The sequence below is a fragment of the Sinocyclocheilus grahami genome, unplaced genomic scaffold (assembly GCF_001515645.1).
Source record: "Sinocyclocheilus grahami isolate Dianchi unplaced genomic scaffold, SAMN03320097.WGS_v1.1 scaffold5040.1, whole genome shotgun sequence".
NCBI classification, from domain to species: Eukaryota; Metazoa; Chordata; class Actinopteri; order Cypriniformes; family Cyprinidae; genus Sinocyclocheilus; species Sinocyclocheilus grahami.
In genome coordinates this window covers 1-9,846 of record NW_015509837.1, presented here as the reverse complement: position 1 = coordinate 9,846, position 9,846 = coordinate 1, and the positions used below count along the sequence as shown (strand labels likewise).

At 36.7% G+C, this 9,846-nt stretch overlaps 2 protein-coding genes and 1 pseudogene across 2 annotated transcripts in view; 2 read left to right on the top strand and 1 right to left on the bottom strand.

The window, feature by feature from the left end:
* Positions 1-318, bottom strand: part of LOC107577073 (sorting and assembly machinery component 50 homolog A-like) — a gene marked incomplete at its 3' end in the record, with an annotated part of 4,275 nt that extends 3,957 nt beyond the window's left edge. Inside the window, exon 1 of the mRNA XM_016263185.1 lies at positions 171-318. Coding sequence (XP_016118671.1) covers positions 171-191 — 21 coding nt within the window. The remainder of the gene's footprint in view (positions 1-170) is intronic.
* A 17-nt stretch (positions 319-335) lies between these two features.
* LOC107577071 (EF-hand calcium-binding domain-containing protein 6-like) lies at positions 336-6,518 on the top strand (annotated as a pseudogene).
* Positions 6,519-7,829: 1,311 nt separating this feature from the next.
* Positions 7,830-9,783, top strand: LOC107577070 (patatin-like phospholipase domain-containing protein 2; the record flags this gene model as incomplete). The annotated part of the gene is made up of 7 exons (XM_016263184.1): positions 7,830-7,932; positions 8,178-8,427; positions 8,516-8,581; positions 9,024-9,233; positions 9,305-9,365; positions 9,448-9,594; positions 9,687-9,783. Coding segments are annotated over exons 1-7 (848 nt in total), but the record flags the coding sequence as incomplete, so codon positions are not given.
* Positions 9,784-9,846: the final 63 nt, after the last annotated feature.

Sequence of the window (9,846 nt, the reverse complement as noted above, 5' to 3'; positions counted from 1 at the left end):
AAGTGAGAGTGAGCGTTTATATGTGCAGAGTTGATTTATTATCTTACTGACAGTTAATCTGGATTAATGTGTAGTACTAAATGTCATCCTGAACTCGGCCTGTCATTCAAAGACTCTGTTCAAAGGTCATTGCTTTAGCTTTTCCGACATCTCTGGAAAAACGCGCTTACCCTGGCATGCACGGTGCCCATGTTTAAAAGACTTTTTACATTCAAATATCCGCAATACGATAATAAACACAGTTCAGTTTAATACAGCACTATCCGCGGTCTATCTCTGCCACAAAATGTCCCGGTGGCCGCCATGATACTTGGTAACCACGCCCCTCGCCAATGATGATTGGCGGAGGAGGACAGAACAACTACGTCATGTTCGTCACTATTTTCCTTAAAAGATATGGGGACAAATTGCAGTTTTGACGTTCCACGGGAATCTGCATTCTTTATCCATCGGTAATGTCGTTTTTCAAAAATATTTTGTGAGTTTATTAGCTTTTTCAGTGTACAACTTGATTACTGGTTGGTTAAGCATTCCAGTAGGCGGAGCCAACACCTGATTGACAGCCAGGCCATATCCATGGGAACAGCTAAGCGTCCTGACTGGCTGGTGTTGTGGTCAAATTTTTAATTTGAACAACAACAGTGTAGATACGAATTTAACACAAGAATGCGTCCGAGGTCCACTGTGGAGAGTTGGGTTAGTATTACGACACTTTACTAATAGAATTTCTGAATGAAAAATTGCCAGGTTGAAATGCCAAGGAAATATGTTCTCTTATGACCCTAACGTTAAAAACTTAATAAAAGGGGTCATATGATGCGATTAAAATTTTTCCTTTCTCTTTGAAGTGTTACAAGCTCTTGGTGCATAAAAAATATCTGTAAAGTTGCAAAGACTAAAGTCTCAAATCCAAAGAGATATTCTTTATAAAAGTTAAGAGCCACGCCTACCTAAAACGGCTCGTTCTAACACGCCCCCACATATCTATGTCACGATGTGGGAAGATTTGCATGACGCCGCCCAAATGTTCACGCAAAGAAAGAAGGTGTAACTTTTATTCTCGCTGTAGTATTGTTGCTGCCGCCATTTCGTGAATACGCTGTGTGTGTTCGTTGTGAAAGCGAAACTTTGTTTGGGGGTCGTCACATGTGGTTGCCTCAAGCCCGCCGGACGCTCCTTCGTGAAATCCGCTGGCCTCCGCTCACTCAAGCTCGCCGTGTGTTTCGTTGTGAAAGTGAAGCTAACGTTACTTTGTTTGGTCTTCCAAAAGAGGACACGACTAGAAATCAGTGGTTAAGTTGTATTTACAACACTGTTCCAGAACAATTCAACCCAAATATTCAGATGTGCGCAGTGCATTTTATGGAGGACTGTTTCCTGATCCTGGTAGAGAAGACTACAATGCCGGCTGTTCTAACTCAGAGACTGTAAGTACGTTTTCACATTTAAAGAATTTGCCACTGATGATTCAAACGTGAGGTTTGAACAGTGTAGAGTAGCACTTGTTGTTTGTCATTTCTCCGATCACAAATGCAGACATGGTTTTATGTTTACGCGGCGTGATGCAATGCAACGCGTAGAAAGACAGTATAAGGTTAGGGTTAGGGTTGTAACACCGAATGCATTTTTTAGGTCTGAAAACTGCCTTTTTTTGCCAAAAGAGGACACGACTAGAAATCAGTGGTTAAGTTGTATTTACAACACTGTTCCAGAACAATTCAACCCAAATATTCAGATGTGCGCAGTGCATTTTATGGAGGACTGTTTCCTGATCCTGGTAGAGAAGACTACAATGCCGGCTGTTCTAACTCAGAGACTGTAAGTACGTTTTCACATTTAAAGAATTTGCCACTGATGATTCAAACGTGAGGTTTGAACAGTGTAGAGTAGCACTTGTTGTTTGTCATTTCTCCGATCACAAATGCAGGCATGGTTTTATGTTTACGCGGCGTGATGCAATGCAACGCGTAGAAAGACAGTATAAGGTTAGGGTTAGGGTTGTAACACCGAATGCGTTTTTTAGGTCTGAAAACTGCCTTTTTTTGGTGACTTTTAAAAAAGAGCAGTGTGCTGCGTTTTTTATGTTGCTAGGCAACCACCAAATCAGCTGCCCTGTCAGTCTAATCGCTCTAAAATATTTGTTTTTTGCTGTTAAGTAAACTGTCATATTAACAGAAATCTTAAAAAGTACAGCTCCGGGTAATCCGCGACAGACACCAAAAGTTTCCCTTTCATTTTAGCAGTCTCCGGACTTTCTAAGCAACGGTAAACTTTTGTCATCACAACGGAAGGCCCATCTCTCCGTTCATTCGATTGGACAATGTAAAAAAACACAAATGACATGGGACGCTTTTTCTGCTCAGAGTTGCTTTTTTTTTCAACTTCAGGCGCTCAGAATGCTCCTGCAAAAACGCGAGGCGCACAGGGCGCATAAACAGCGCACAGAACGCTCACTGCCAACCGAAAACAATTTAAAAAAGGCGCCTCTCACTGCAAAAAACGCGTTTTGTGTGATCGGGGCCTAAGTCATTATAATCCGTAATTATGTCCCCCCATTATGCAACAAATGCCTCGTTTGTAATGGGTTTTATTGTTTTTGTCTTGTTGCGCTGGGACACAGGGCATCACAGTATGGTAAGGGGCGTAACATTTCCGTCACACGCTTGAGGTATTTGGCCAATCACAACGTACTGGATAGCTGGCCAATCACAGCACACCTCGCTTTTCAGACCGATGAGCTTTGTAAAAATCTACGTGTTTCAGAAAGGCGGGGCATAGAGGAGAAACAATAATGTACAGTATGTGGAAAATAATGTTTTTTTTAACCTTAAACCGCATAAACACATTTCATTACACCAAATACACAAAATAATGTTCTTTTTAGCAACATCATATGACCCCTTTAATAAAAACTTTCAAATGGTTTAAAATAAGTTAAAAAACTTTGTATATTGAAGACTAACATTATAATATATTATAATAAATATAATAAATTATATAATAATTTAAAAAATGACAAGGGAAACAAAACCAATACTGTAAAACTAACAATATTGTGAAATATTACAATTTAAAATAACTGTTTTCTATTTCATTATATTTTAAATGTAATTTTTTCTGTGATGCAAAGCTGAATTTTCAGCAGCTATTACTCCAATCTTCAGCGTTACACGATCCTTCAGAAATCATTCTAATATTCTGATTTAGTCAGCTCTGATTTTTACATTTAAAATATTTTGTAACGTTATAAATGTTTTTTGCTGTCACTTTTCAGCAATTTAATGTGTCCTTGCTGAATAAAAGTATTAATTTGTTTTAAAAAATATATCTAACTGACCTCAAACTTTTGAACAGTGTATAATATTTCTTCATCTATACAATATAGAATTTCTTAATAGAATCCCATGCAGGAGTGGAAGTCACAGAAACTTGTCACTTGGAGAACTACAAGTCTGAAAGATAAGGTGTAGAGTATAGCATGGTATGAATTCTATATACATATTTACCTGTTGATGTTAGTGTGTAATATTCATGGTTTTCATCATTTCAGATTGGAGGCCATTTGAAAAACATCTCTAGGGCTTTTCGGTTGTTTGACTACAACAGTGATGGGCAGATACAGCAACATGAGCTGCGTAAAGTCCTAGATGGATACTGCTTTCCCATGAGTCTGGAATTCCACAGGTCCCGGTTTTTCCATTTAAAGGAACTCTCCTGATGTATTACTGTTTTTACTAGAAAGCTAAGTGTTTTGTATATATGTCTTTTCTTTTAGACTATGGTCACATTAGAGTGTGAATAATTCTTGAGATTCTTGAGATTCTTGAGAAGCTTGGTGTTGACTGTGAAAACTATAGAAAAATTGCACCAGGTTCTATACAACTAGGTAAAGTTATATGAAACTAATTAAAATTATTATTAATTTTGGCGCCAAAATACATAAATAATTAAAACAGTTGAATCAGATTAAAATATACTCTGATTTACAACTACTTTTAGCACTGAATTGGGATGCTGTCAGTCGTGCTACAACAAGACCTAAAAGTAAGACAAGCGTAAGGGCTTTCTCAAGCAAATCCAGGGACAACTTGGTTGAAGTCCAGACCAAATTTTTGAGCAAAGTGAGTATCACAGAGATCTTTTTATTTTATCTCAAATTAATTAAAATCAGTTTTCTATTTTGATTTACAGATAAAGAAGAGTCATAGCCTTGTTGAAAAAGCTCTGCAGGCATTTGACATAACAGACAGTGGGTTTGTCTCTCAAGAGGATCTCAGATCTGTCCTCAGTAATTTCCTCTTCACCATGGATGATAATATCTTCAGGGAGTTATTGAACAGGTATGAGATATTAACATATTGTTTATGTACCTCCCTGAATGCAATTCTGAAATTCATCTGTTGATTTATTGTCACAGATTTGGAGTGAGCAGCACAGAGCCTGTGCAATGGAGAATATTTCTTGGATTGTTCAAAGATGACATAGCTGTACAGAAAGTTGGCCATAAAGTTATTGCTTGGCTCCTATAAATCAATATTATTTTGACACACTGTTTTAATATGTTTAAGGATTCTGTGCATCTAAAATTATTTTTTATCTTTTTTTATGTATTTTTTTATGTCTCAATCAGGAAAGATTCTGTTCCAGTAACTCCAGACACATGCAGTACTGAAGCAATTCTACTAAAACTACGTCAACATGTTTTTGATAATCAGTCTCTTCTAAAAGCCTTTCTGGACTTTGATAAAGTAAGGTTTGAGAGGGAGAAAAACGTGATGATAAAAAGTTGTCAATTGTGCATATCAGATCACAGCTATTCATAATAATGATAACTTTCTGCAGAACAGAACAGGGTTTATCAGTAGAGAAGATCTATGCAGAGCTTCCATCTGACCGATGAGCAGTTCACTGCTCTTGCTGATGTCCTGGATGAGGAACATGAGAAATGATGAGAAATGTTTTATGGTTGAGTTTTTACTTTTTGCACAATATCAGAGTATCATAATTTAGAATGGTCTTAGTTGCATATGGTATATGATAAAACGCTATTTATTTATTTAACTCTAACAGACAGCAGATGAATGGCTGAAGAAAATCCATAAGATGCGCTTTCCTAATCAGCCCCGACCTTTAGTCATCAGTGACATTTTGAGGCGGATACAGGAGGTTGTGTCGGCCCGCATGTACACTAACAAAGGAAATGGTAGACCTTGACTACGCCAGTATAAACACAATCTCCAAAACAGAATTTAAGATTATTTGTGATCATCACTTCATGAGGCTCACCGACGAACAGGTAAATTCCAGTACCACATGAGCTTCTTTAATAGTTCCTTCAATATAGCTTGAAACATAAACCAACTCTTTTAGTTTCAAAACCTGTGGAAAATGCTACCAGTTAATGGCTTTGGAAATCTGGAATATCGAGAATTCCTGAAAAAGTTCAGTGGAGAACAGCAAGGCCTGGAAAAGGTTGCTAAATCATTACCAAGATCAACACTGGAAAGACCAACATCCCTCAGACGCCCCAAAACAGCACCCTGTGCCTTTAAATGCTCTGCGGTACATTTACTTCATTTGCTAGTATTGGTTGTTTCTTCTCTTTCTGTTGGATTTTACAAGTGTCTCTAATGTCTTCTGTTTCTCACCATCGCTGTCCACAGTCATCAGTCTCAGAGCAGCTTCAGAGACCCTCCACGGCGAGCAGAAGGTCCACACCACTGCTGAACTGTGAGGATGTGGAGATGAAGGTGCATCCCAGGATCCAGGACTGTTGGAGGCACATCCAGAGGAGATGCAGGCAGGCGGACCCTGAGAGGACCGGAGAGATAGATGTGGATATGTTCCTAAGTACATTTTTGAGGCCAAATATCTTTCTATTTAGCAGTCACAGCATCTTTCAACCACATAAAAACTAGGGGATTTTCCAATCCTGGAAAAGTAAATGAAATTAATTTAAAAAACATGGGAAATTCAAGGAATTCTTTTTTTTTTTATTGTTCTGAATTATTATTATTTTTCTGAATGATTTATTAGCAAACAGGTCTGAACTATAATGATTTTTAAAAAGTATAATATAATATAATACAGTGCCATTTTGATGTATTTTAATATCACAATATAATAAATTATTATCGAATCACTCTGAATTATCATGATTTTATATATCATAATTTTAATTTAATTAAGTAAATAAATGTGTAGTATCTCTCTCTCTATATATATATATATTCATATACATATAAATGCATAAAATATAATTTGTATAATTATTATAAAATAATATAAATATCAACAGGAAATATCATGGGAAAAAATCATGGATATTTATTGGTCAAAAAGTGGAACAGTAATCATAATATAAATGTAACAATGTAAACATCTCATTTTCCTGCTTTTTGTGCAGTAATTGTAGTTCCTTACATCATATGTTGTATTTTATGATTGTCACATTGTTGTTTGGAAATGGTGAATTTAAATTGATGTTCTCCGGAGATACTCCAGGGTCTCCAAACTGAAATGAGTCCACTTGAGTTTGAGCAGCTGGCTGTCAAATATGACATCAAAAACAGCGGACGTCTCTTATGTTCATGTTCGGTCATCAGATCAACACTTCATCCCACAGACTCAAACTGCAGCTCCCCAGGACACCAGTGAGTTCACTGGAATTACTGCCTGCTGTTGTTCTGAATAGGCCAGTATAGTTGATGAATTGTGAATATACTCATGCAGCATTTTCTGACTTCCTCCTTCAGATGAGTCCCAACCCACTTAGTGGCCAGTGTATTGAAGCCATGCTGAGAATCTCCAGGCCTATCCAGCTCTTCTGGAGTCAGATGAGGCAAAAATGAATTGCCTTTGACAAATAGTGCACTGGAAAGATCTCTTTTCAGGACTTCAGAAAGGTACAAGTCACTGTTTTCTACTTAAACAACACTTTAAGTTCATGTCCTGTATTTAATCATGCAACCTTTTGCATGGTTTCTTTATGTTCTGAGACAGTACAGCGTGAATCTGTCAGAGGAAGAATTCTTTCATTTCACTTTTTTTGACAAGAATCTCTCTGGAAGGATTTCATACAATGATTTTCTGCGCATTTTCCTTAAATGATTGCAGATTCCTTTGTATATTAGTTTTGAGTGTCATGCTGCACTGCTTTAGCTACACTGTCAGTTTTTTCATGAAAAATAAACTGATTATTCTAATCCTTAATTCATGTTGTTTTTATTCATACAGCAAGAGAATATGATTATAATATAATAAATGATGTAATTATTTAATAATTATTTATAATTAAAAAACATTTGAAATGATATATTATAGCTTTTATATTTTATATATAATTCAATTCCAAATAATTTCTGAAAAAATAAATAATATTATATACAGGCATATTTTTTACTGAAGAAATTATGCAAGAAGCTATAAATTATTTTGAATAACCAGTATTTAATGGTATTATGGCAGTGAGTTTTGCTCACAAACATGAAATGTACTTGAAATGTACAAAACACAATCAATGCTTTCAAGACCCCTAATGTTTTGACAAAAAAAAATCACTCAATGATCACAGCAATGTCCTCACCACACAATGTTGTTTTTCCAGCACATGATTGCAACACTCTGTTTCGCAATAGTAGAACGTTGCCAGATGCTATCAATGCTAATGACTGACCTTCATTTGGACTCACTGTAATGTATCGCACTTGCACTGCATAACCTCAGGGATTCATATGTCGAAGAAAATGCAGGAATCTGCTAAAGAATGGAATATCTCTTTTGCCGGCTGTGGATTTCTGATGGCTTACTACTGTGGAGTCTATTGCTGTTTATTCGAACGGGCCCAGTTTCTTCTTAAGAGGGTGAAGAGGATTTGTGGGGCTTCATCTGGTGCTCTCATGGGTGCAATATTAGCATGCCAAATGTCTCCATGTAAGTTTCAATAATTATTTCTAGTTTATAAACTTCACACAAGTTGTAAACGACAAAAAAACAAAAGTGTGTGTGGAAGGCATTTGTCATGGATCCAAAAGACAAATCTTTCACAAACAATTAAATGATAGTGAATAGTAGTATTTAAATCCAAGCATAGTTCAGAAGACTCATTAAAGCTAGAAAACCCCCTCTTTAATTCATTTTGATGACTATTATATTGATTAATATTGGTGATCCTAAAGGAAATTCCATTTTGAAGCCAAATGCTGTGAAAATTTGCTGGAAATGTCTCGAGAGGCTCGGAAAGGCACACTGGGTGCTGTGCATCCCTCCTTCAACCTGCTGAAGATAGTACGAAACTTCCTAAATCGAGATCTGCCCGATGACGCCCACCTACTTGCCAACGGACGGCTGTTTGTGTCACTCACACGAGCATCAGATGGGACAAATGTGTTAGTGTCTGAGTTTGACAGTAAAGAAGACCTCATTCAGGTGAACTCAACTACATTTTGCTGCCTGCATGATAAATAGATAAGTGTTAATGAGGATTTATGATTTACACTTTGCTCCCTGTCTGCAGGCTCTGATTTGTAGCTGCTTTTATCCACTGTACTGTGGTGTGATACCTCCAAGCTATCATGGAATAGTACGTAGCCAAACACAGCCATTTGACTGTATTTTGTGATACATTTGCAATATAATGGTCAGTTTTTCAACTGAATGTGCTTTTACTAATATCTTATTAGCTTTGATGTTTTGCTGGCTTTATTATCTTGATATTACTGACAACTATAAGCAAATGGGGATGGCGGAAACGGGCTGCCGAGATAAAAGTAATAAATGTTCAGCTGATCATGTGACCTCAACATGAGGCGACCCGCTCCATGAAAATTAAACAGCTTTTCTACTTCGATTATTGCGAGATTACATCTTTAGTTACATATTTTTAAGATTATATTCATTTCTTTATATTTTAACGTTCTAATTAGAGAAATAATTACTGAGTGTGTCTTTTATTTTATTAGTTGTAAATTAAATTAATTTTTCAACCATTTTTAAAGTTTGTTTTCCCTATTATCTGTTTTCAGAGGTATGTGGATGGAGCATTGAGTGATAACATGCCTTTCTCTAGTCTAAGAAGCACAATCACAGTCTCTCCTTTTTCCGGAGAGAGCGACATCAGTCCTTATGGCAACCCTTTTTACTTTCATGACATATACTACAAAAATGTCAGCATTCACATCAACTTCATTAACGCACACCGAGTGGTCATTGCATTTTTTCCTCCAGAACCAGAGGTAAATTTTTGAATGCTTGATTTTCAAAAACATACTTAAGCCCACATAACCTTATTGTGGCGTTTCATAAGGTCTTGGCTGAGATGTGTCAAAATGGATATAAGGATGCTTTCCTTTTTTTAAAAGAAAATGGTGAGTAGCCTTACACTATTCCTGAGACGATATTTGGGGTAATTGTGTGGCTTTTGGGATCTAATATCGTTTTGCTTACCAGAATTCCTGAAGCCCACATCACTGCTGTCAGAGTTGACCCTGATTGATGAATTGGAAAATATTCCAACATCTCAGAAATACATTAGTGAAAACAAGCCAACAGTGACTGGGAATTCGAAAAATATCCTTCCAGAGTCCATCAAAAACTGTAAGATGACAAATAACTTACATCTGACACCATGAACCAGTAAATCTAGAAGATTATATGAGGGAAAATTATCTATTTTTCACCCTCTCCAGTGTTTTGTAAGGCTAGCGTGAGGGAGAATGAAGAAATAAGATGTCCTCTATCAGTGAAGCTGGTTTCCTGTCTAATGTGGTGCATCATGCTTTTAAGGTATATATGTCAAAAAGGAGTAAAATTGACATAATAGTCTTGTAATTTCATGCTAAGACCCTG